Genomic DNA, 26295 nt, shown 5'->3' on the forward strand with positions numbered 1-26295 from the left:
GTCTTCATTTGGACTCAGCAAGAGTCCAAAAAGACTGAATATCTTGGAAAATATAGAAGATACACTGGGACTGAAGTTCAAATTAGTCCAACCTGGGAAAACCCTCTGGCTTTCTCATGAGCGATCCTTGTCTTAAAACTACTCCAGCTGTTATTACTGACTTTGGAAAGTATCTACCAAGATGGGATGGATCTAAGTAGCTGGTGGATTACTTTTGCTACTACGTTCAGAGAACACTATTGGCATGCTCTCCCTTGTAAGTCTACTGTTGAAACCACTTGGGTCATTAAACAATGCCATCCAGGCATCTGCTACAACAGTAGTAGATCTTTGTCCAGCAATAGAAGCTACATTTGGATCAATCAGAGAGCTATCCATTGAAAAAGTACTGAATGAAGCAAAGACTTCAGTCCAGAAGTTGACTAATGAAGGAATTTATATTGAATCTTTAAGTGAAGAGGACAAGAAGTGTTTGTTAAGACAATTGAAAAAGTACATAGACTTGATTCTTAAAAATCTACAACAGCGACTTATAGATTCTACTCAACCTCTACGTAGCTTTTACAGATCCCTGTCCTATAAAACACTGACAGTTGAGTGGAGTGAGGCACTACCAGCAATGGGGCTGCCATGTGCTCAGGACAGAACAGAGAATTTGAACACAGAGTGGAATATCATACGATGAATGAATGAAGATTTGACTTCAACTTCTTTTTTGTCATCACTAGTGGCTCAAACTGATCTTTGTGTTCTGTTTCCTGGGATGAAAAAAGTAGGAATTCATCTCTTGCTACTCCCAGTCACAACAGCTACAGCTGAGTGTTCTTTTTCATCACTGAATAGAATTTTGTGTTCTGAAAGAAGCTGCCTTCTGCCTGATCATGTGAATGAACTAATGAGCATATCAGTTGAAGAAATGGAATTACCGGACACACGAGAAGCCACCAAAGATGAACGCACTGCATTCAAGAAGTTCATTAACAGAGTTGTGCAAAATTATAACAAGAAACCAAGAAGGATGTAGATGTAGTGCTTCACAGAAGGCTTGAGTAGCCAACTTTAATTTGTGTGATGATTTTAAAACATGAGTTAAATTTAATAAAATAGTCATGAAACATTTTTCAGTTTTTACTATGGTGCCATAGAGCCCACCTTCACCCTCACAGTCTCATCCCTCATAGGCCCTGACCCTCCCCCCCTAATTTCAATTCCTGGGGGAAACACTGCATGCTTGAGTATGGTCTGTTGGGGGTAGGAAGGAGCAGGCAGCTCAGGGCTTATTTTAATAGGAATTTGCTGCATTGGGTTTCAGTGAGGGCTCCTTCTGGGATGGTGGTGGAGGTTGATGTCTCCCGTCACCAGTGCTGATTGGCTGCACACAGGCAGGGGCAAATGCCCATTGGCTGTGCAACCGGAGGGTCAGTGATGGGGCTGTGGTGGCAAGCTGGCTGCTGACACCAGTAGGGATAAGTTGAGTGTGTGGCACTGGTTACACCTGGGCGTGACACAGCACTTCTGCGCCTCTCCCCACCCAAGAGATGCACGTGGTCGGGAGCAGCCGGATGCAAAGAAGAGGGGTGAGGATATTGGGGGACCCCCTTTCGATTGGAGGAGACACCCCCTGCCCTGTCAATCCTGGGAGAAGGGGCAGGGCCATCTTCCCACAGAGAGAGGGAGGGACCCTGGGGAAAATCCATATCCAGTGAGCTGTTGGGCATCCCCCATGCCCCACACCTAGGGCAGCACAGCGAAGCAGAGGGTCCAGAAGATTTAAAAAAAAAAAAACATTTGGTGCTTTGCATTTTCCTGCTGGTTTCTGAGCCTGGTGGGGGTTACACTCCCATCACCTGGTCAAGCTTTTTTCTGCAAGTGGGAGGCTGAGGAAGTTCCTTTTATGTTTGTTTGATTTTTAAATGAAAGCTGAGCCCCTCGGGCTTCAGAAAGATCACCAGTTGTTGCCAGAGCCACCATAAAATTGCAGGAGTTGGCAACATGGTTAACTCCCTTTTGTACCTTTTAAAAATCTCCCTGCCTGTGTGATGGGGCATTTCTCTCACCCTGCAACCTAACTCTGGGGGTTGGATTTAGGGAAGTGGATGCACCATTTAAAGTGTTTGGGGGGACATAGATTTGCCTCCCTCTGCCTGACCTGCCTTTTCCCCTCTCCAGGCCCCTGCCATCCACCCCGGATCCTGACAGCCCTGGCCCAGGAGCCACTCCACCCCCCTACCTCCTTTAGCAATTCCTTGCTTATTTAGCAAGGAATTGCTGAGCCAGTCTTATTGTTTAGATGCTTAGAATCATTCTCTGTCCCTGTGTTGCTTATTTTAGAACCACACAGAGCACTTAGATGTCGTACCTGATATCTGAACTGCCCAAATAATCTATTCTGCCCAGGGAGTTGAACCAGAACCAGAAAACCAGTTCAAACTGGTGTTTAAACTGGTACTGAACAGGAACCATAATTTTGTTCTACTGACTGATCTGGAACTGAACTGAAAAAATATTTGAGTTACTGATTAAAATAAAGTTTCAGTATTTTTCCAGCTCTATATTTTAAAAAAACTACTGTGAGCTTATTTTCATTATAAAACAAACCAACAACATAACAAATAGGCATGTGGCTGCTACCAGAAAGGCCTTCCCCAGTATCATGAGACAAGAACAGTGGTACACAAACATTTTCAGTCGCCCTCCCCTCCAACCATTAATGGAATCTGTCTGCACCCCTCCCCGCCATTACTGCCCATCCAAGGATTCCTCAGCAGCGGAGCTTGGGCTGAAGGTGGAGCTGGGGATGGGGGAGGAGCTGGAGTTAGAGGTGGATCTGGTCAGGGGCCATAGAGAGGAAATGAGGGCAGAGCAGGGCTGGGGGTGGAGCAGGGGGCAGAATGGAGTTGGAGGTGGATCTGGCCTGGAGGTGTAGCATGACTGGGGGCTGAATGGGGTTGGGGATGGAGTAAGGCTGGGAGTGGAGCAGGTCTGGAAGTGTGGCACTTCTTCCCCACCCCCAGTGAGGACTGACTTAGGCCCTGCAGCACCTCCCCCCCCGAATATTCCTACACACCAGCCTAGGGGGAGCATGCCCCCCAGTTTGGGGCTCACTGGACTATGGACTCACAGGCCAGCCCACAAGAGTAGGGAGGGTATTGCTTGATTTTAGGAGGTTCATATTATTAATTTGGATAGTATGGGTTACAAGCTCGTCAAATAATCTGATCAGAAGATAATAAGGTTCTTGTCCCAGAAGCAGGCTACATAGAGTTTGCAAGGACCCTCGGGATGTAAGACAGGACACTCATACTGAGACAAATGTAGCCTTTTATTGAGCTAAATGGAATAATAATCAAATAGTAATCAAATGGTAAGATAATCAGCCTTACAAATGCAATAATACAGCCCTAGAGATATGTGTGATCTTGTATACTGTAAAGCTTACACCCATCCCTGATAACCTGGCGGTAAGAGACAAGGCCCAGCCTCACCTCTGGCATGCCAAGAGAGTTTGGGTCCAGGTTCCTCAGTTCTTGAGTGGGAGGTGCAGAGCTCAGGAGAAGCTAAAGATCTAAGAGCTAAAGAAGCTAACTTAGTTCTTAATTGTAAGTTTAAGTTAATAAAGTACATTAGTTAAGTAAAACAGTAACCAATTAATAGACAAAGAACTAACGAAGCTGCCTTGGCCCGGTGGGTCACCCCTCTTATAGGGCTTGAACACCTGAGCCCCTGCTTCTATGTCCAGACTTGGTTTCCTCAGCCACAATACATGAGGGTACACTTACTCCATAGGCTGGCATATTTATACATATTGACGACATATCCACACACATTAATGACAGTAGATCATTCTCACATTTGTTATTTCTGTCCTACTCAGTTATATCGGTTATTTCCTTGTGGTGTACCTGTTAAGTTTAAAGAGGATATGAACTTAGGAAGCCCCTTATGCCAACCTGCTTCAATGCATCCTTTATTTATCTATGTTAAAGGTCACAGCCATATATGGACTTTATGCTTTAACTCATCACCACCTATCTGGGTGAAAGGTCCCAAACATATGTATACCAGCTTTGCTATCTGGGTGAAAGGTCCCAAACAGATGTATGCTAACTTTGCCTTAGCTCAACACAGAGGATGTGGCCTGTAGGTCCCTTGCGTTACAGCCAGAATACTTTAATATAAACCTATTATAACCTGTTATAAGAAAATAATAGGAACAGTTATGCCATATTCTACCTCGTGGGGTGGAGGAAGGGTATCATAAAGGTGAGCCTCAGAACCCCGATGTGTTTCTGGAATGGTACCCTGGGTACCATGGATATATATTCTCCATCATTAATATTTGGTACCTGTCTAGGTCTTTGCCTATACTTCTCGGGTTTATACTGCATGCATCCTAAAACAATGCAAATAACCCCTATTGCAATTCCTTGGGCAATAACCCATCCTTTTAACCCAATATCCTTCCCGAGGGCCAGGGGCGGCTCTAGCCATTTTGCCGCCCCAAGCACGGTGTCACGCCGCGGGGGGCACTCTGCTGGTCGCCGGTCCCGCGACTCCGGTAGATCTCCCGCAGACGTGCCTGTAGATGCTCCACCGAAGCCACGGGACCAGCGGACCCTCCGCAGGCATGCCTGCGGGAGGTCCACCAGAGCCGCCTGCCGCCCTCCCAGCGACCGGCAGAGCGCCCCCCGCGGCATGCCACCCCAAGCATGCGCTTGGCGTGCTGGGGCCTGGAGCCGCCCCTGCTGGGGGTTATTGAAGACTCATCACCTTCATTCATTAATTAATAGCTTAGCTTTAGCCATATTGTTAGTAATTTGTATGAGGAGGAATATAGACAAGAAATGTGGGTGTACTTTGGATAGTTAAATCCTAATAGGCTGGGTCAGACTGAATGATGGTGATGTTTTCAAAAGTGGGAATAGGGGAAATTGCTGGGTTCCCTATCAAAATAGGTTGCTTTGGAGTAAAACAAAAGTTTGGGTCTGTGACAGGACACACCAAGGGACCATATTGGTACCTCTTTTGATTGGTTACCATGCCAAATTGGCCATTTCCAGCATAGGTCACCCTCTCCATCAGAGTCTTCCACTTGGTCAGCGTTACCAGGCACGGCAATGATGATGAATTATTCCGTAATTCTTCTCCCTGTAGTCCACAAAGGACAGCGTCTGTCTCAAACACATTACATCTACAGATGTACCAAGGTCCTTTTTCAGAGCAACAGGTCATCTGTGGAATTTTCCAGGTTCAAGCTGAAGTGTGATGGACCACCAAGGGAGGCACATTGACGCATTTGCTGTAGATGTCATCGTCAAGGTGACCTATAGGATGGACAGCCGCCAATTGCCTGTACACATCCTTGTCTCGGTCAAACACTGGTAACGAGATCATGAATGAGACATACAAGGATCATGTCATCATACAATCTTTAGAAAGAGAACAACTGTCTCAGTTGGGGTGAGGTGTGTCAGATCCCAGCTGTCTCATTGTACCTACTGATAAATGCTGGCACAAATCCAAACACATGGATCACTCCTTTCCCAGCCTTTGAAAACATTTAGGGCAATACCAACTCAACACCTGGTCATCTTTTTTTTAATTACATCAGGAACCTTTCCCAATCTTAGAGATTGTAATGCATCAGTGATTGATAGTTACAACATACATTCTATACGCAGGGCAAATCATCTCTTTCCCTATATATTGATCCTTGTTTAAAACAACTAGCTGGTTCATTTTAAATTGTACTTCTGGGGGAATTATGTGCCACTGCGCATGTGCAGAATTTATCTCTCCCACAGAAAAATGACCTTCTGACAGGGAAGCAAAGGGAAGCTACAAGAGCTGTCACATGACCCTTTCCAGCAATATGTTTTGTGGGCCCAAGGCAGCCTGCAGAGAGGTAAATCACTGTGGGGCAGGAGGCAGGACTGGGGAAGACCCAGCTGGTGGCTCCTACCCTGCGCCGGGCTCAGCTGCTAGACCTGGCTGGGCTGGGGAGGATGGGACTTCCTCTTCCCCTGCATGGCATCCAGGGCTGGGTCAGACCCAGATTTCTCCCCCGGATGCAGAAAGCTCTGCAAAGTCCCCTCATCCTGCTCCTGCTCCCTGCACCCATCACTCCTCAAGTGCAAGGGGAGGGATCCCTGTACAGGGAGCTGCTCCTCTGTGCATCCAGACTGCCTCATACCCTGGCCCTCCTGCCGAGCCTCACTCCCCCCCCCCCACAGACTCAGAACCCTCCTGCTGAGCCCCACTCCCCCTGCACCTGGCACACCTTGATGAGCCACCCACACCCTGATCTCCACCCCACCGAGACCCAACCAGCTGCACCTGGATCCTCACCCCACTGAGCCCCACTCCCCCAGTATCTGGACCCCTACTGAGCCCCTCACACCCAGACCCCTCTGCTGAGCTCTATCCCCCACACACAATCAGACCCCCCCATTGAGCCCCAACCACCATCACCTGAATCCCCCCTGCAGAATCCCATTACCGTTGCACCCAGGACCCCCCAACAAGTCCCTGTGCATCCAGAGCCCCCCACTAGATCCCCCACCGAGCCACCTGCACCCAGATTGCCCCACACAGAACCCTCTCAAGCCACACCTGGATTTCCCCCACACTAAGCCACTCCATACTTGGATCCTGCCTTGCTGAGCCTGCCTGTCCACACCTGGTGCACCTGGCATGGAGGGGCAGAGCCCTGATGTGTTTCCAGGGCAGGCCTGGTCCTTGCGCTGTGTCAGCGTTTGGGTGCAGCCTCACCACTAACTCCGGGGGGAGGAGTGGGGGGAGCTGCACAGTGATCTCCCATCTGTCAGCCAGTGGCCTGTGCTTCCCAATGCCATGCTGGAGCCTCCACATTTATTTGACAAATAAAAATTGAGAATTTTGAAGAGTTTTAAAATATTGGGTGCAGAATTTTTATTTTTTGGCTCAGAATTTTTAATTATTTGGCACAGAATGCCCTCAGGAGTATAAGTTGGGTCTCATTAAATAGTTATGTCATGCATGTTGTAAACAGTAAATCACTCTTCTTGTGACAGGTTTCAGAGTGGTAGCCGTGTTAGTCTGTATCAGCAAAAAAAACAGGAGTACTTGTGGTACCTTAGAGACTGATGCTTGCAACAGCGTTAGCCACATACAGTGCTGATCTGCCTTTCCTGGGGACTCTCTGAGGGGGGGGACATTGGGGTATGACAACAGGAGAGGCTGGTCGGCCTTGCCACCATCTCAATAGAGCATGAGCTGGCCCAGACTGTGGACCTTCAGCAGGAAGCAGTTCAAACCTTTGCAACCAAGAAGGCACGGAAAGCACCACTTTGATTATTGAAGCAGGTAAAAATGCCAGTGTTTACTATGCAGACAAGAAAAGTTACATTTGCTGTTCAGGCATTTGAAAGTTAAGTATTACTTAAAATTTTTGAACAGAGCATTTTAAATTGTTAGTTCTCCTTTACTGGAGTAGGTAGCAGAGCAATACCATGAGAAGAGTAGAACAGGAAGAAGGCAGAATTGAGACCTTTCAACATTTTGTCCCAAGCGAGGGGGCATGGGGGAGTTATTTGAGCTCCCTGCCTCAGGTGCCAAAATGTTGTGGGCCAGCCCTGATTGAGTATACCTTTATAGTTCGTTACCTTTCCTTGTGGTGTTCTGCTTCAGATGTTCAAGCAACTGAGCATGTACATGTCGTCGGGTTTCATGGGTTTGCACCTTTTGTAACAGTTTAGTCCCAAGTTCTTCATTTTGGCTCAGTCTTACTGTAGTGAGGGGAAGACTCACTGGCGTGGCACCTCCTGCTGGTCGTCCTGGGAATTAGCTCTTTTCCAGCTCCGGAGCGCCCTCTGCTGGCTGATGTCTTGCCTGCCTCAGGCCCCATGTACCACCTGGACCCTGGCCCTTTTCCTCATGGTTTTGGCCCAGAAGTACCCCCACACTCTGGGTCTCCCTTCCCAGGGGAACCCCCAACCCTCTAAACCCACCTTGCCTCAGTGACTACTGCCAGTCATCATCTAGCCCCCACTCACTGGGGCAAACTGGAGTCTGTAAAAGGCCACTCATCATCAGGGCCGCCTGGGTGGGGGGGCAAGTGGGGCAATTTGCTCCAGGCCCTGGGCCCCGCAGGGGCCCCCATGAGAGTTTTTCGGGGCCCCTGGAGCAGGATCCTTCACTCGCTCCAGGGGCCCTGTAAAACTCACGGGGCCCGGGCCCCCAGAGCTTCTTCTGCTCTGGGACTTCGGCGGCAATTTGGCGGCAGGGGATCCTTCCGCTCCTGGACCCGCCGCTGAAGTGCCCTGAAGACCTGCGGTGGGGGGTCCTTCCGCCCTGGGACCCGCCGCCAAAGTGCCGGGTCTTTGGCGGCAATTCAGTGGCAGGGGCTCCCTGCCACTGAAGACCCCAGGCTCCCTGAAGCCTCTGGGCGACCCTGCTCATCATTGGCAAGGGGGTCGGACCAGCTGCCTCTGCCTAACCCCGGGCTGCACCTCTGCAACCCCAGTACCTGTGTAGGCCTTCACCAAGGCCTGCAGCCTGGGGATTTACCAGGCTGGAGCTCTCCAGCTCCCTTGCCCTATTCCGCAGCACTGCTCCAGTTCAGGTACCTTCTCTCTCCCCACCTAGAGAGAGACTGCCTCCAGCTTCTGGCCCACAGCCCTCCTGTCGGGGCCAATTGGGCCCTAATTAAACTGGCCGCAGCTGTGGCTGCTACTCCAATCAGCCTAGCTTGGCTGTTTTAACCCCTGTTCTCCACGAGGGGGGCAGTCACCCCACTATACTTACCAGTAGAGCAATGCTAAGGGTGCCTTAAATCAGAAAGATTAATGTCATTTCATGGTTGCGATCTGCTGAACTCCAGCTGTTGCAATTCTGCTGGTTGTTGCTCACCTGGGTCCTGAGGCGAAAGTTACTCCTGCGACCTGGAAGATCGATACAGCTTTAACGAGTTAGCGTGGTAGATTCTGTTTCTATTACACTTGCCTCCTGTTATCCTAATTTTATACACTGCTGAACTGAGTTTTCTGATGATTCAAAAGGGTCTGATTCAGTGATTACACAGCCCATGCTCTGGTGCTTTGTAAGATAACAACATTATTTGGTCTCCAATCTTCCAAGTATTCTCTCTTTGTTTTTTGTCAAAGTAGGCCTTTACCTTTCATCTGGATTTCCCCAATTTAGCAGCTATCTGCAAGTGGACCTGATTTAAATGTTCTTGCTGATTCTGCAGGTAGGCACCCATTTTTATTCCCTCCAATTGATTGCCACTGGTGTGGCTGGCACAGAGCTAGAAGTGGGGCATCAGGTCCCTGAAGACGAAGAGGGTCCAGAGGACCCAGTGACCCCACTAGAGTCCTCATCATCCTCCCCAGACAAGGCAGTGGTGTAGCTCCTAGGATTACTTTGTTAGCTATTATATCCTACTAATCCAGCCAGCCATATCAAATAATATGTTTCTCTTTCTGAATTAATCTATTTCATATATGATCCTTATATTTTATCAGTATTAATTCCTATGAAATTAGGATGTGTTGAGGCACATGATATGTGTTTCCTAATAATTATACATAGAATAAGTTTTGCTGAAATGCAAGAAGCCTACAGGCCTGTATCTGGTAAGATCAGCTAACTAGCTAAAAGTATGATCAGTTAATAGTAAATCAGCATAAAGGCTGGCAACCACTGGCACAGATAGAAATGGTCCCTGAACTTTGGGGAACCGAAGGGAGGAACTACACCCAACACTGAACAGGTTTATCTGGCGTCTGCAACCGGTTGGTACCCGCAGGGTACACCATAAACCTGGAAGTTGCCAAGAGAGCCTAGCTTGGCAGTTTTCGGAGTGAGACAATCCTTATTAATATGTGGAGAGTAAGTGTCATAATCCACTAACCTATAGGAGAAGGGTACCCATAAATTTCTTAGGGTACGAAAGTAAGATTTGGGTATAGTAGGTTGGGCCTGAATTGCATAGTGTCAGGATCCTATAAAAATATAATGTAAGGATATCTTAGAGAGCTTTTTTCTTTTCTTTGTTCTCCTATATTCTATAGCAGGGGTCGGCAACCTTTCAGAAGTGGTGTGCCGAGTCTTCATTTATTCACTCTAATTTAAGGTTTCACGTGCCAATAATACACTTTAACCTTTTTAGAAGGTCTTTTTCTATAAGTCTATACTATATAACTAAACTATTGTTGTATGTAAAGTAAATAAGGTTTCAGAATGTTTAAGAAGCTTCATTTAAAATTAAATTAAAATGCAGAGCCCCCTGGACTGGTGGCCAGGACCCGGGCAGTGTGAGTGCCACTGAAAATCAGCTTGCGTGCTGCCTTCGGCACCCGTGCCATAGGTTGCCTACCCCTGTTCTATAGACTTTTTATCTACCTATATTCTATCTTCCATCATGCTATCAGCTCAGTGTGTGCAGTACAGTAGAACTACTCAACATTCCTAACTATTGGGGAAGCCAGAACCATCGCATTATCGGTCATGTCAGGAGTAAGGCTGGTCCTTCACCTCCTATTACCCAGTCTTCAAGGAAGGGTGTGGTATGTTAGGTTAAGGTAATAAATAATAATAATAAGGTATTTATAATAGGAATGTTACCACCAGGAGTTTTGGAATTCTTTTACTGTTTTGCAGTCATAAGTTTCATAGCATTTATTATTCTTTTGTTAATCTCAATAAAGCTTTTATTGATTTGGTATTGTCCTCAGTGTAAGTGTTTTTGCCAAGCACCCCAAGAGTCCTCTCCCGATATAGAACTCTCTGAGTTCTCGGAGCCTGTAGTCTGAATTGGACAAGAACCTATAAATCTTCTGGTTGGATGCAATCAGTGGTGAGCCATAACAGCTAACCCATAAAATTCAGGTCAACAGTGGCGGGCACCTCCATCTCGGGGCCGCCCCCTATAGATAGCCATGCCCACCAGGAACTCCTGCACAGGGTGGCACAGAATATGAACCTGCAGACCGAGGCGGTGGTAGAGTCGGAAGCCCCTATGATGGACATCCAGGCACCAAAAGGACCAGCCAGGATCACTCTACCTTTCATCAAAACTATACAAGCCAAAGCAAAGGCCATTTGGCAGACCCCGACCTCCATCCCTCCCACTGCTAATGGTGTGGAGACGAAGTACTTCATGCCCTCCCAGGGGTTCAACTACCTGTTCACACACCCACTGTAAGGGGAGATTTTGGCAAACCAGTAAAGTGCCTGAAACCACTATGGCTTATTGTTAAACGTGGCCATGTAGCAATCTCAGCTTGACCAAGGCAGGAGGAGAGGGGGTTTTGGGCTGCCACAGAAAGGGCAACTTGACCCCACGTCCTTCCTGATAAGAATTGTGTTGAAGTTGCTGATACATTTTAGAAGAGCAGGATGTGCCCCAGGAATGTCTGTTGAGGTCTCAAGGCTGCAAACTCTGGAAAAACCCACACCTGGTTAATCAATAATCAGACGGATTCTCTTGCTTGACCATTGAAATTGCTTGCTTAACAAGTTTTCTTTAAGGGACATGTCATTCTATTACTAATGTATAAATAAGGGGGACTCTTTGGGACTGGTCTCTCCCTCTGGATGCATCTTGTGTTCCCCACCGGCAGACAGGCTGCCACTGTGCAACTCGAGAGCCACACTCAGCTTCAGTAATTATCCAGGGTTGGGGGGCGGTGTTACTAACCTGTTGCGGACATGTGTAAGTGCTTGAGACTAAGTAAAGTTTAGCTTTAAGTGAAAGCTCTCTTGTGTTGTCCTGTTTGTGCCAGCCATCTATCGGTCGGACAGCCGTGTCTCCCCTGACTTGTTTCCTGACACCACCTCGCACAGAGTAAAAGTTACCAAGAGCTTTGGGTTGCAAGAACCCTGGGTAACACCACAACCTTCCTCAGTCCATTAAGACTGGGTGTTCTGCAGTTATGCCAGGTGATACCAGCATATACCAAGGGGGTGAAGAAGGTCCACGAAATTCTAAGGACCTAGGCAGTGCTGGTGATCGCCCAAATGTCAATAAGTGCCCAGAGGGCAGAGCAGACATGGCATCCCTTGGATGTTGTGTCTCTCTCTCTGTGTTGTAACCTAGAGATTACTACATCACAGGCACTAGCTACTTGTGTCACCTGTGACACCACATCTTCTAGTCCAGAGGATCTCAAACTGTGGTCCGCGGACCACCAGTGGTCTGAGAGCTCCATTCAGGTGGTCCGCAGATAGTTCCCTCTAAGGTGTGTGCCTGGGCAGCCACACACAAGAGAATAAAGGGCCACCCATCTAATTAGTGGAGCTGCACAGGCGTAGCTCCACTAATTAGGTGCCTGGACCCTGGAGAAGACACACATGTAAGGTGAGGTGGTGGCCTAGGGGGGAAGGGTAGTGGGGTGAGACGAGGGAGTGGGGGGAATTTGGTATGTGCAGGGCTGCAGCGGCCAGAGAAAGAGGTGACTTTCCCCAGCTGCAGGGCTGCAGCTGCCAGGGAGAGACTCCCACTCCTCCCCAGCCCCAGCTTGGGGGCTACTTCGGCGGGGGGGAGAGGGCATGTCCATCACATTAGAAAGGTAAGACTACTGATATTAACATATCAGTTGTGTGCTTTTATTTGTAGAACAAAAAAAAGTTGATTATTATTGTTTTTATAGCACTTTTATCCAAAGCACTTTACAATAGTTAGGTAACGGTACAAATAACATTTGGAAAGATCATTAAGTGGTCTGCCGAGACCTTCAGCGATTTTCACATGGTCTGTGGGGGAAAAAAAAAGTTTGAGAACCACTGGGCTAGTCCCTGAACAATTACAGTCTCTAAAGGCACCCCCTCTTCGCCAGTAGGGGCAGACACTAACAGAGGAGAGGATAGCTCCTCCCTCTTTGCTCAGCTCAGCTTATCCTGACCTTTGCATCCCCAGTCACTTCCTCTAAGATGACGCTTGACCCCACCTCCTGCTGTGCCACTCTGGGACTTCCTCGTCCTTCCAGCAGCTACTGCTAACTGACTCTCCCTGTGGCTCCTGAGACACTCTCCGACTCTGCTCCTGAAGGTACCGTGTCAGCCTGTGCTAACTCTCCCGCTCTGCTTCTAGTACTTTGGCTCCACCATACCAATGGGAATGGGAATCGATGCTCCGGTCCTCTGATCTCTCTCACAATCTGTCACCATCTGTACCTCCGTACTTGCTTTTTCTCTCAAGGAGCTTGCAGTGGCAGGCATTTCTGTAACCCTGCTATACTTGGTGCTGTGTCCCTCGTCTCTCTCTCTAACACATTACAAACACTTTCCAACTCCCTGATTCTCTCCAACAGCCGATCCCGGTCTGATTTATAGCCCTTCAGCGATCTTCAGCTGGCAGCCGCTTGGTCCTGCCAACAGAGTGTTTCCTCTCTTGCTTCCTGTACCCGATACCTACTCCCGTCAAACGTCTCCTCTAACTCCTGCATCTTTTGAAAAAGTACTAATCGCTCCTCTGCCTCTGAATGCAGCTCATTTGTTAACTCCTTAATAGCCTTCTCTTTCTCCTCCAAAGCTTTCTGGGCTTTTCTGAGGGCACATCTACACTGGCAAAGTTACAGTGCCGGAAGTGACAGCACTGTTCAGAGAGCGCAGAAGGGAAACTGCTGTTGTATGTTCACACTGACAGCTGTCTGCGCAATAATTAGACGGAACCATGAGCGGCATGTGAACCGCTGGCTGGGGGAGGCTAGCCCCCACCCCACCCCTTCCGCTGGAGGCCCCAACCCTTCCACCCCTGCTGGAGCCAGCATGTCCCCCCGCCCCCAGAGCTTCCCCACCACCACCACAGCCCCTGACCTAGTCCCGCAGCTAGACCCCAGCCCCAAAGGAGCACTGGGAGGGTGAGCGGCGCACAGCCTCAGCCGCCCCAGCTTTGGAGCATGGGAAGGTGGGTGGCCCCACCCCCAGAGCACTGGGGGGGCTGGACTCAGAGCCGGAGGACTGGAGCCACAGCCGCATGCAGGGAGTGTCACAGCAGGGGGCAGGGTCACGCCTAATTGTTTGGGGAGGCAAAGCCTCCCCCAGCCTAGGCGACCCACCACCCATGGAGGGAACATTGCAAGGCCATGCAACACTGGCTAAAAGAGCTAGTGTGATCCTTGGCTGTATAAAAAGGGGAATATCAAGTAGGAAAAGAGAGGTTATATTATCTCTATTTGGCACTGGTGTGACTTCCACTGGAATATTGTTTGGTTCTACCATTCGCAATTAAAAAAAATGTTGATATAATTGGAGAGAGTTCAGAGAAGAGCCAGAAGAATGAATAAAAGAATGGAAAACATGCTTACGAGCAGCTCAGTCTATTGAGTTTAACAAAGAGATGTTTAAAGGTTGACTTGATCAATCTAGAGCTACCTATGTGGAGAACGGAAATGTGACGAAGACCCTTCAGTCTAGCAGGCAAAAATATGATGAGATCCAGTGCCTTGGAAGTTGAAGCTAGAAAAATCTGCACTAGAAATAAGATGCCAATTTAAGTGACAGTAATTAGCCATTGGAACAATTTAGCATAGGTTGTGATAGATTCTCCATCACTGGAAACTTTGAAATCAAGACTGGATATTTTCCTAAAATCAGTGGTCTAGTTAAATAGACTTTAATCCAGGGAAGTCCTATAGCCTGTGTTACACAAGAAGTCAGACTAGATGATCACAATGGTCCCTTCTGGCTTTACAATCAACAAAAAGGCCAATTTTTCTCCCTCCCCCAACCACAGTCCATATCCCTTGTTAGTAACATGACCCCATTTGTATATTTATTGTGCCAGGTTATGTAGACAACTGTTTAATTTTCCAAATGTTTGGTCTCTTTCCAGGATTACGACCTGTGCATCACCTGTTATAACACTAAAAACCACGACCACAAGATGGAGAAATTGGGCCTTGGCCTAGACGATGAAAGCAACAACCAGCAAACTGCAACCACCCAGAGCCCTGGTGATTCTCGCCGAGCGAGCATCCAGCGCTGCATCCAGTCCCTTGTCCATGCCTGCCAGTGTCGTAACGCCAACTGTTCACTGCCGTCCTGTCAGAAGATGAAGCGAGTTGTCCAACATACCAAAGGCTGCAAGCGCAAGACCAACGGAGGATGCCCTGTTTGCAAGCAACTCATTGCTCTTTGCTGCTACCATGCAAAGCATTGCCAGGAGAACAAGTGCCCGGTGCCCTTTTGCCTCACCATTAAACACAAGCTTCGCCAACAGCAACTTCAGCACCGTCGGCAGCAGGCGCAGATGCTCCGAAGGAGGATGGTGAGCATGCAGAGGACCGGTGTGGTAGGTCAGCAGCCAGGATTGCCTTCACCAACCCCAGCCACACCAATAGGCCAGCAGTGTAGCCTATAGAGCTAGTTTAGCCTTTTATTATATTTAGCAGTAACGCAAGGAACCTACAGGCCTGTACCCTGTAAAGACATTAGCTTAAGCAAGATAGAAGAAGAATAGCGTAGCATAGTAGGCCTGTGTCCCTTGGCATACATAAATGGCCTGACAAGGAGAAAGTTTTCTATAAGGGCAGCATGAATAGAAAGAGACCATCTACCTGTCTCAGCACCTGTCCTGGGCACTATGAACTGTAAGGAAATTGGGCTCAGTAACTTCCCTTAAAACTAATCTCTCAGTGATTGCAGCATATTTTATTCCAGGGGAAGCAGTTTGTCCATGCTCGCCCCACAGCATTTTGAAAAGCCGTTTAACATCCCACCTCTATGTTCCCAATGCCCTTGACAGGCTTCTCTCTCATCCTAGGCAAACTGCTGGTGTCTATGGCCTGGCTCTGAAGCCTGCACTCCTTGTGACAGCGCTGGTCAGGAGGGTCCCAGAGCTCCAGGCTGTAGTGACTAGCCCTGCTCAGGGAGTGCTTCTCAAAGATGAAGTGGTGCTGCAGCCTCCTGCTGAAAGTGGCCTCAGACTTCAAGCTGAGTAAGACCAATGCACTGTGGGGTTGGTCAGGCTGTCAAGGCTAAGATGCTGGAGGTGCCCTTTTAGCTACTAACCTAATGGGACAAAATCCTTCATTAAATCTTTCAGGTAATTCTTGGGTTAGTCATGGGCGGAAATATCTCAGGAGAGAGGGTCTGTATGGGCCTTCTACAGGAGCTGCCTTGAATTATTTCTCCCCACAAATCCCTGGGTTTCTACTAGTTGCTGTGAAGAACTGGGTCCTGGGGAGGGGAGGTTGAATTTAGTGCAGCATATGCCCCCTTTAAAGTTGGGGGACATAGATTTGCCACCCTCTGCATGACCCTCCTCTTCCATTGCCAGGTACCCCACCATTCCTGAGAACCTGAAATCCCTGGCCCACTCTTCCCCCTCTCAAGAGCCTCAGCCCCCTGGAAGCCCCTCCCCGCTACTGTTCTCACCCAGGACCCCATCTCCCCTACTCCACACCGGACCCCCTCCCTGCTGGCAAGCCTGGCCCTTGGGTGATATGTCTGTCTCTCTTCCCGGCTGGTCCTTGGTGCTGAGAGGTACCATCGTGGTTTTGGCAACTGTCAGGTGAGGCCCCAGCCTGCTGCGCCTACAGAGCAGGACCTGGGTGGCTGCCATGGCATGCTTCCAGCCATGATGAGCATGACTGCTAGTTACAAGATCACCGCACAGGCATCAACAAAACGAAGATCAGCAAGTGACACCTCTTAACTGGCAAGAGAGTAGAAAACCCAGTCCAGTCGGTGGCAATCCTATTTTCCATGGACCTGCTTAAATGTGGTCAGGCCGTGGTCCAGGTGTCGTGCCCCCCCCTCCAGCGCTGCAGCCTAGGACACAGACTCTGATCTACCTTTGGTAGTGAGGGTCATCTCTCAGTGATTAGTGGCTATTCTGGGCTATAACTGTTCTGTACTCACTGGTTGTGAAAATGCTTTAGGATATTGTTTTCTTTTCTGGTGCAGTCAAACTATTAAACAATGTGTGTTCACCACTGTTATTAGAGTGTGTTATTTTATAACATCCTTCACACTGTACTGCCAGTACCAAGTGTTCAAAGCGCATGAGTCAGCCCCCTCCCCCAAAAAATCATGAGAATAAATAAATATTTAACATTTTGGGGTCTGTGTGTTTGTCTTAGGATTTTGAGCCACATTTTCATGCTTTTTTTCTCTACCGATGCAGGCTCGAAACAATTTTTTTTTTTAAATGAAAGCTGAAATTCTCACTAAATCACCTGACGCCTGGGGCTAGGGTTTTAAAAAATGTACCAAATATCGTGCGACTTGTATAACACCCCCTGTCCTGCCTGGGTTACTCGGGAACAGGCAACACTCCCCTGCATGCCTGGGCGCCTGATGTTGTTGACATTAAAGAAGATCCTGAGTATCCCAGTAGTGCTGTTGGATAGGTGGGAATCCTTTATCCAGCCCTCTGCTACAGTCTCTTTACTCCTAAAGGAATTTAAAATTGGCTGTGCCTCCACCTGGCTGGCCCCTGTACACACTCAATGGCATGCCTTGGGAACCTCCAGGAATAAAGCTATTCTAATAATAAATCATCATAATATAATTTGTGGCATGAGTGTAACTCAAAAATACCAGTTATAAATAATATACATCCAATATACTTACATTAGAGTTAACACAGCTTTACTTAACTTAAAAAATCAGGGTAGAATCTTCTAAGATTACATGTCCCTACCAATTTAAATCCACAGGGGGCACCTGAATAAAATCAATTAACAAATATAGTATACAGCAATAAATGAAACTTCTCTAACTGGCATTTACACTGCCACCACCTCGCAGTGCACACGCCTCTGGATTTCAGAGTCCTGGACCCTTGCGTGGGCGCACTGGAAGATCTGCAGCTGGAGACAGCTCTCTGTTGGTTTTGTGTATCAGTCCAGCCAAGGCAACATGCTGCACAACCCCTCAGACAATTGGAGCCGGCCCCACCAAAGGTCAGCAGCTCTGGGTCCTGGTTCGGTGGGAAGATCGCTCTGCCTCTCCTCAGACTCAGACTCTCTGCTGTGCCCCTTCCCTTGCAAGTACTTTCCCAAACCAGAGTGGGGGTTACTCCTAGTTCCTTCACTGCAGGCCCCCCTCAGTCAGCGCTAGACACAGCAACCGTCTCTGCCTTGGCTCCAGTGAAGCCACCAGTAGCCCCTGAGGCTCTCTGCTCGATCAAAGCCCCGGCGGGGTCTCAGCAGCAGCTTCTGGCTTCCTAGCAGCAGTTCCTGGTATGGACAGAGCTCCACAGCAGCAATCTCATGGCTTTTCCCAAAATGGAGTCTGATGCCTTCTCTCCCTGCATGAGGTAGTCTCCCCCTCTTTCCCCAAGGCATCATGGGAGTTGTAGTCTCTAAGGCTAGATTGCAGCACACAGGCTTTTCCCCTGGAACACTCCCAGTAAAGTTCAGAGGCCCCTCTAGTAAAGGGTGCCTATACTTGCAATTAAAATCATGAGTTGGCACCATTGCTCACAGCAAAGATAAGAAATGATAGTCCCTGCCCTAGAGCATTTGCAGTCTAATTTCAGCTCATGATAGACTGAAGGGGGTCACAATACAGTAGGGTGGGGTGGCAGATGAAGGGTTGGGTGACAGCAGTTAGACTGGAGGGTTCCTCAATAACATCATATGCCGAGAGTGACTCGTTCCCAGTAGGCCTTGTGATATAACTGGGTCTTCCCAACAGGTGTGCCTGAGGAGAGGGTGGTGGCCTCATGAACCAGCCTTCTGGGGCTAGAGGGCAATGTGGGAAAAAGCCTAGAGCTGGCTGTGGGAGAAGTGACAAAGGGAGCACCTAGGCTGGCATCAGTGGTGGGATGACATAAAACACAAGGTCCAATTAAATAGGTGCGGGTGGAGTAATGCAGAGCTTTGAAGGCAAGGAAAAAGGGCTCAATTCATCAGTGTGCAAGCTGCTGCCAGGCCACACTGCTATTTTTTTGGGCACTAGCTTGAACAGAGCTAGCACATGTACATCTACCCAAGCAGGGAATCTCCTCTCCTAGCTGCTGTGGGGGCCACAGCCACAGGGCACTGTGATAGTGCCCCTCCCCTTCATTTGACAGAAGCAGTCAGAGCCTGCAGTGCATTCTGGGTCGTCATGCTGCAGTGCTGGTGTAACACCAACAGACTCCGGTCACCGGCAGGATCAATAGAACTGGGGACCTCTGGAGCTTAGTGCATGAGCCTCTACTGCATGAGCTAAAAGCCGACTGGCTGTTAGCTAAAGCTGTAGAGCAGACTCTTCCCCCCCCCCAACCCCCACTTACTCACTTACTGGGACAGAACACCCACAAGGCGTGGGTTACACAGGCACTACCACAGGGAGGCAGTGCTGAGGACCCCGCCCCTGGGATCTGCCTGTGTTGAGTGCTGAGGCTTTTCTCTGCCAGTTTTAAAGAGACAGGATTCTAACACCCCCCCCCCCAATATTTTTAAGCTGTGCAAGGTTGGGGGAAGGGGCCTCCTGGGAGATGTCCCAGTGCCCCAGTGGACTAGACTGACCTTAGGTTGAGGTGTCAGTGATTGAGAGCGCCAGTGATTCAGAGCGCCATTGATGGTACAGCTGTACCAGATTATTGCCCCAATGGTATGACAATCTATGTTATTGTCTCCCCTTGGTTGCTTAGCCACTGGCTTTTAAGGCCTTCTCTCCAAGGCTGATGGAGGCTGTTCAAAGATGAGCAAGGCTGATCCAGGGAACAAAGGGTACGTCTACACTACGGGATTATTCTGATTTTACATAAACCGGTTTAGTAAAACAGATTGTATAAAATCGAGTGCGTGCGGCCACACTAAGCACATTAATTCAGTGGTGTGCGTCCACGGTCCGAGGCTAGCATCGATTTCTGGAGCGGTGCACTGTGGGTAGCTATTCTGTAGCTATCCCATAGTTCCCACAGTCTCCCCCACCCCTTGGAATTCTGGGTTGAGATTCCCAGTGCCTGATGGGGCAAAAATCATTGTCGCGGGTGGTTCTGGGTAAATGTCGTCAGTCACTCCTTCCTCTGGGAAAGCAACGGCAGAGCATCATTTCGCGCCCTTTTTCCCTGGATTGCCCTGGCAGACACCATTAGCATGGCAACCACGGAGCCTTTTGTCACTGTCACCGTATGTGTACTAGATGCCGCTGACAGAGGCGATTCAGCAGCGCTACACAGCAGCATTCATTTGCTTTTGCATGATAGCAGAGATGGTTATCAGCTGTTCTGTACCATCTACCATGCCATTGTAAATTGGCAATGAGGTGACGGTTATCAGTCCTTTTGTGCTGAGCCATCTGCTGCTGTCATAGGTGCCCCTGGCTAAGATCGGCTGGGGGCGCAAAAGACAAAAATGGGAATGACTCCCTGAGTCAATCTCTCCTTTATGGTATCTAAAAATAGAATCAGTCCTGCCTAGAATATGGGGCAAATGTACTAGAGAACCAGTGTATCAGAGAACCAGAGAGCACAGCTGCTCTGTGTCAGATCCCGCAGAAATGATGAGCTGCATGCCATTCACAGGGGGTGCCCCTGCAACAACCCCACCTGTTGATTCTCTCCTCCCACAGCCTTCCTGGGCTACCGTTGCAGTGTCCCCCCCATTTGTGTGATGAAGTAATAAAGAATGCAGGAATAAGAAACAGTGACTTGTTAGTGAGATAAAATGAGGCGAAGGCAGCCTCCAGCTGCTATGATAGTCCAGGCAGGACATTAAGCAGTGTGGGGAGAGGAGCCCAGCATCCCGCTGCTATGATAGTCCAGGCAGAACAGAATCTTTTCTTTACACATGAAGGGCGGGGGCTGATGGAGCTCAGCCCCCTTTTGCTATGATGAAGATGGTTACCAGCCGTTCTGTACTATCTAATGGGAATGACCAGGAGTTTTTTACCCAGGCGCCCCCAGCAGACCTCACTGCAGGCCAGCCAGGAGCACTCACGGGCTGATGATGAGGACAGATACCAGTCCTATTGCACTGCACCATCTGCCACAAGGCTGATGATAATGATGGATATCAGCCATATTGTACCATCAGCCACCAAGGGGGGGGCGAGGATGCTGCAGTTGACTGCTGCAGCATCGCGTCTATCAGCAGCATTCAGTAAACATAGAGTGACATTTAAAAGAGTCAAGAGAGGATTTTTTTCCCTTTTACTTCTGGGGGTGGGGGTGGGGTAAATTGATGAGCTATGCCCTGAACCACCGCGGACAATGTGTTTGACACTACAGGCATTGGGAGCTCAGCCAAGAATGCAAATGCTTTTCAGAGACTGCAGGAACTGCGGGATAGCTTGAGTCCTCAGTCCCCCCTCCCTCCCTCCCTCCATGAGCGTCCATTTGATTCTTTGGCTTTCCGTTACATTTGTCACGCAGCACTGTGCTGAGTCCCTGCTGTGGCCTCTGTCTGGAGATTTTTTAAAAATGCTTTGGAATTTCGTCTTCTGTAACGGAGCTCTGATAGAACAGATTTGCCTGCCCATACAGCGATCACATCCATACGGTCCATGCTGGAGCTCTTTTTGGATTTGGGACTGCATCGCCAACCATGCTGATCAGAGCTCCATGCTGGGCAAACAGGAAATGATATTCAAAAGTTCGCGGGGCTTTTCCTGTCTACCTGGCCACTGCATCCGCATTCAGATTGCTGTCCAGAGCGGTCAGTGGTGCACTGTGGGATACCGCCCGGAGGCCAATACCGTCGATTTGCGGCCACACTAACCCTAATCTGATATGGTAATACCGATATTAGCGCTACTCCTCTCGTTAGGGAGGAGTACAGAAACCGGTTTAAAGAGCCCTTTATATCGATATAAAGGGCCTCTTAGTGTGGACGGGTGCAGGGTTAAATCGGTTTAACGCTCCTAAAACCGGTTTAAATGCGTAGTGTAGACCAGGCCAAAGGCTCAAACAGCCCCCAACACACACACTCCCAACTTACCCTGTAACTTTAAGTAACCTGTAAGAGAAAGAAAAACAAACAGCCAAAAACCAAAAACAGCCAAACAAGCTCGCTCACTCATCCCAAGATTAGTACGCGCACCTTGTTCGTTCAGCAGGGGAATCTCCTCTCCATCTTAAACGCCCGTTTGCGGTTCCTTAGTCGCTTAGCCTCTGGTTTTTAAGGCCGCTTCTCCTAGGTCAGCCCAACCCCCTACTAACCAGTATGAATTGACCTGGTCTTCAGGAAAATAGCTAAAGGACAAATTAAAACATGATTAAAATCACTTATTTTAATCACCTGTTTCCTGCTTGCTGATTTAAATCGTGATTAAAATTGGTGATTTGCATAGCTTTGATTTAAAATCTAGCCAGACTGCTTGCACCTACTCACTAATGTGTACAACAATGAAGAAGCTGGAAAAAAATGAAGGGGATGGGAGTGATTTTTAACTACATACGTTTTTAATCCCCTCCTGCTTGTTCCTTGTTTTGCTACGCTTCGCTCTCCTGGCCCTGCAACGTAAGTTACACCAGCTTTTACACCTATCTCCCAACTCTCATTAGACCTAGTGGGCATACATCACATATTGGTAAACGGATGTATGTCTGGGGCAGTCTACATCGTTATACTGCCTGCCTTGCCAGGGTCCAGAAGAAGCTGCAAGTTATATTAGCTCTGACATGCCCTACATTTACTTCAGCTCACCTCTTTTTGGCTCCTACTTCTGATAACTAGTGGTAAGGGCAGGTGGGATATTTCTTTAAATGCACAATTGCATTCATGTTCTGTTTAGCAATGGTGATTTTCAGTACTCTCTGGTTACTCATTGATTGGATTGTTTTTTAAAAGTGACTTTGGTTTTAATTTGTGTGTGTCTCCACCTCCTCCCTCAAGGGCCAGCAGCAGGCTCCTCAAGTTCAGCAAGCTGGAATTGTGCCAGCTGCTCCCCAGGAAATGGTGTTGGGAGCACATATGGCAGACCGAGCAATATGCAGGCTCATTCAGCAGCAGCTCGTTCTCCTCTTACATGCTCACATGTGTCAGTAGCGGGAACAGGCAAATTGTGAGGTGCGACAATGCAACCTTCCTCATTGCCATTGCATGAAGAGCGTCCTCAGCCATATGACACACTGCCAAGCTGGCAAATCCTGCCAGAGTGAGTAAAGGGTGTGTGTGCATCCATCCAGGGCTGGATTTAGTGGCAGGTGACCCAGGAGACTGCTTGGAGTGCCAGGCTTGGGAGGCACCGGGCTCAGGGTGCTGTTTTCGTTGTTAGCGACAAAAGGGAAAATAGAATGTTTGAAGTAACATGTTTCAGGTATTCCATATGTGGATTCATTTTTCACTAACCTCCTTGAATGTTCTGGACCTTTGTAGAATCTCGTGGAACCTTCCAGACTTCCTGAGAACTACATTTTCTTCGAACCTTCTAGAATGTTGTCAGCCATGCCCTTGGGGATATATTACGGGCCGGGCATCACCAGTCAGTCAGTGAGATATAAGGATGATCTGAAGTGAAGTGACAGCCCAGCTGTGATACTGTGAACCTTGTTTTATTGTGTAATTGTGAAAGTGTACTTGTGGTTTAAGACTTGAGGAGTGTACTACTAATAAAGGACATATTTCGTGAGACTTCAGAGATATCTATTGAACCCCTATCTACGCAACAATATAAAAGAAATACTGTTTCTTCTTTTGCCATGCTTAACACGTGATGCTTGATGACTTTTTAAAACTGTGGAATTTAGACCTTTGCTCTCTCTAATATTGTCTATTTTCACCCATAGAAAAATAAAAGATGTCCCTGAAGAAGCCTTCAGGAGCTCAGTATAAGAAGGGAAAAATTCAGTTGCAATCTAGTTTGCAGCAAGGGGAAAGTTTGATGGGAAAATATCTGAAACAGAACAACCTAGACTGGGGTTTAGGCAGTAGTGATCATTCCCATGCAGAAGAAATTGAGGAGAGAAGCATAAATGATGGAATTCCTTTTGCTAAGGAATTAGCAGATTTACCTGAAGCTAAGGAATGGAAATGTCAGGAAAGTTATGGAGAATTGTCCGGTTTTCCTGGCAGCATAAAGGAGAGTGATGGTAAAGAAGAATGTGGCTCACGTGAAAAGGAGAGTAATGAGAAAGAAAAATCTGGTTTACATGAAAAGGAAAGAAATGATAAAAAAGAATCAGCCTTGCATGATGACAGAAACAGCGGTGAGAAAAATTGCACACCACAAATCAATGCATCAGATCCTGCTTTATGGCCGGCAATCCTAAACTCTGCTGATAGTGACCGTACAATTTTGAACGAATGGGGCAAATACAAGGATATGACATTTCCAGTAAATGAGCCGAAGTGACACTTCTCAAAGTCACACTGTGAAAGAGTGCTTGACAATGGTGAGATACTGAATCGGTGTTGGCCAAAATATTTGACAAGAATGCAAATCATTGCTTGTGCTTTCTGGATACAATTATTGGCATAACTTCTTAGCTGCTGCACTGAAGAAACATGAAAAGTCACCCAGCCATTTTACAGCCTACTCCAAGTGGATGGAGGTCGAGTCCAGACTCAAGCTGAATAAATGCATAGATGTAGAAAACCAGCTTATTATTAATGTAGAAACCCAGCATTGGAAGAACGTGCTTGAGCATCTGATCTCAATTACCCTCTTCCTTGCAAAGAATAATTTGGCTTTCCAGGGCTTGTCAGATAAGTTGTTCACTGAACATAATAGTAATTTCCTCAGTTTGGCAGAGCTCCTTGGGAAATACAACGATGTTATGCATGAGCACCTACATCGAGTAGTTCTTAAAGAAGCTGTGGACCATTACTGCAGCAAAACAATTCAAAACAAATTGATTGCCCTTATAGCAAGGAAGGTGCTTGATAACATATTGATGTGGTTCAGCAAAGCAAAGTACTACGCCGTAATAATGGACTGCACTCCCGACATTAGTCACAGTGAAAAAATGTCATTTACAGTAAGATTGGTTGATGACGAAGATGGCTGTATCCAAGTAAAGGATTTTTACTGGTTTGTGGACGACTCTACTGGATAAGGCCTAACAGAACTGTTTACGAACATTTTGAATGGGAATAAACTAAAACTTCAGGACTGCCGTGGCCAAGGCTATGACAACAGCATGAACATGAAGGGAAGAAAGGGTGGCAAGGATTCTTGAGGTGAATAAAAGAGCTTTCTTTGTGCCTTGCAGCTGCCATTCTCTCAACTTGGTTGTGTCAGATGCAGCGTCATCTTTTTTAGATTCAATATCTCTCTTCGGAGTACTGCAAAGGATATACGGCCTGTTTTCAGCAACAACTATCAGGTGGAAGATCCTTATGGACAATGTTTCAAATCTGACTGTGCAGCCACTAAGTGACTTTCTGGAAGAGTTGCATTGACAGCATAAGGCCAGAGAGGTACCAAGTGACTGAGGTTTACGATGCCCTGGTGGAACTGGCGCAATTGTATAAATCCAAGGCCAGAATCTGACATGAGGCGCAAAGCCTGGCAAAGTAGATCACTGCCTTCAAATTTCTGCTCTCAGTTGTGGTTTGCCACAATATCCTGTTCCAAGTAAACATTGTAGGCAAGGCATTACAAACTCAGTCCATGGCCATTGCGACCACTAATACTTTGATGAGAAGCTGCCTTGATTTCATTGTGGCCTACAGAGACAATGGATTTGAAAATGCCATCACTGCTGCCAAAGAAATGGTGGAGAACTTAGGAGTTGAGCCTATCTTCAAGAAAACTCGTATTCATCAGAAGAAGAGACAGTTTGCTTATGAGGGCAGAGATGAGGTGATGGGAAGCTCAGAAGAAAAAAATCAAGAGGGAATTTTTTTTGCTTGCTTGCTGACACTGCTCAAGTATCCACTGAAGTAAGGTTTGGACAAAGGAAGCACCACAAAAAGACCTGTGGGTTTTGTATAACCTTAGTAAGCTGCCAGCGGACAGGAAAACACTCTTGCACAATTGTACAGACCTTCACCCGACACTGACACATGGAGAATGTTTGGACGTCTCTATGTCAAATTGGACATCATCTGTCACATTTTGCCATGTGGGAAGCACTCTCCACTCCTAGTTCTCCAATTCATTCATGATGCAGAGCTGAAGGACACTTTTCCTAATGTGTGGATAGCTTTGAGGATTCTGCTCATGCTGCTGGTCACAGATAGAAGCAGTGAGCACAGCTTTTCGAAGCTCAGGCTCATTAAAACTTCTCTTCAATCGACAATGGCCGATAAGAGACTGACATTGATTGCTATTTTATTGCTTGAAAATGCCATTGGCCAATCTTTGGATCTCTCTGATGCTGTGCTTCAGCTCGCGAGGACGAAGGCGAGAAAAGTGACCTTTTGAACTAAAAGACTAGGATTAACGTTCTAAGGCTGTCACCTACTGTAACACTATTTAATACTGGTC

At 47.8% G+C, this 26295-nt stretch overlaps 1 protein-coding gene across 2 annotated transcripts; it reads left to right on the forward strand.

Annotated features, from left to right (window-relative positions):
- The first annotated feature begins 9075 nt into the window (after positions 1-9075).
- Positions 9076-17002, forward strand: LOC120382720 (histone acetyltransferase p300-like). Of its 2 annotated transcripts, none has more exons than XR_005588247.1 (3): positions 9076-9229; positions 12899-13030; positions 14816-15436. XR_005588247.1 is itself a non-coding variant. In XM_039500211.1 (3 exons), exons 1-3 carry the CDS (start codon positions 9209-9211, stop codon positions 15839-15841), a joined length of 552 nt encoding a protein of 183 aa, XP_039356145.1. In that variant the 5' UTR covers positions 9076-9208; the 3' UTR covers positions 15842-17002. The 2 variants fall into 2 exon arrangements, 1 of the variants encoding a protein (XP_039356145.1); XM_039500211.1 differs by lacking the exon at positions 12899-13030 and adding an exon at positions 15746-17002 and having other exon boundaries at positions 14816-15250.
- The last annotated feature ends 9293 nt before the right edge of the window (positions 17003-26295 follow it).

This window comes from Mauremys reevesii, linkage group 1 (genome assembly GCF_016161935.1).
Source record: "Mauremys reevesii isolate NIE-2019 linkage group 1, ASM1616193v1, whole genome shotgun sequence".
Taxonomy (NCBI): Eukaryota; Metazoa; Chordata; order Testudines; family Geoemydidae; genus Mauremys; species Mauremys reevesii.

Coding starts and splice junctions, on each gene's coding strand:
- LOC120382720 (XM_039500211.1), top strand. CDS start 9,209: ATGTTCTTGCTGATTCTGCAG. Junction 9,230..14,815: donor TGTTCTTGCTGATTCTGCAG/GTAGGCACCCAT, acceptor GTCTCTTTCCAG/GATTACGACCTGTGCATCAC. Junction 15,251..15,745: donor AGATGCTCCGAAGGAGGATG/GTGAGCATGCAG, acceptor CTCTCATCCTAG/GCAAACTGCTGGTGTCTATG.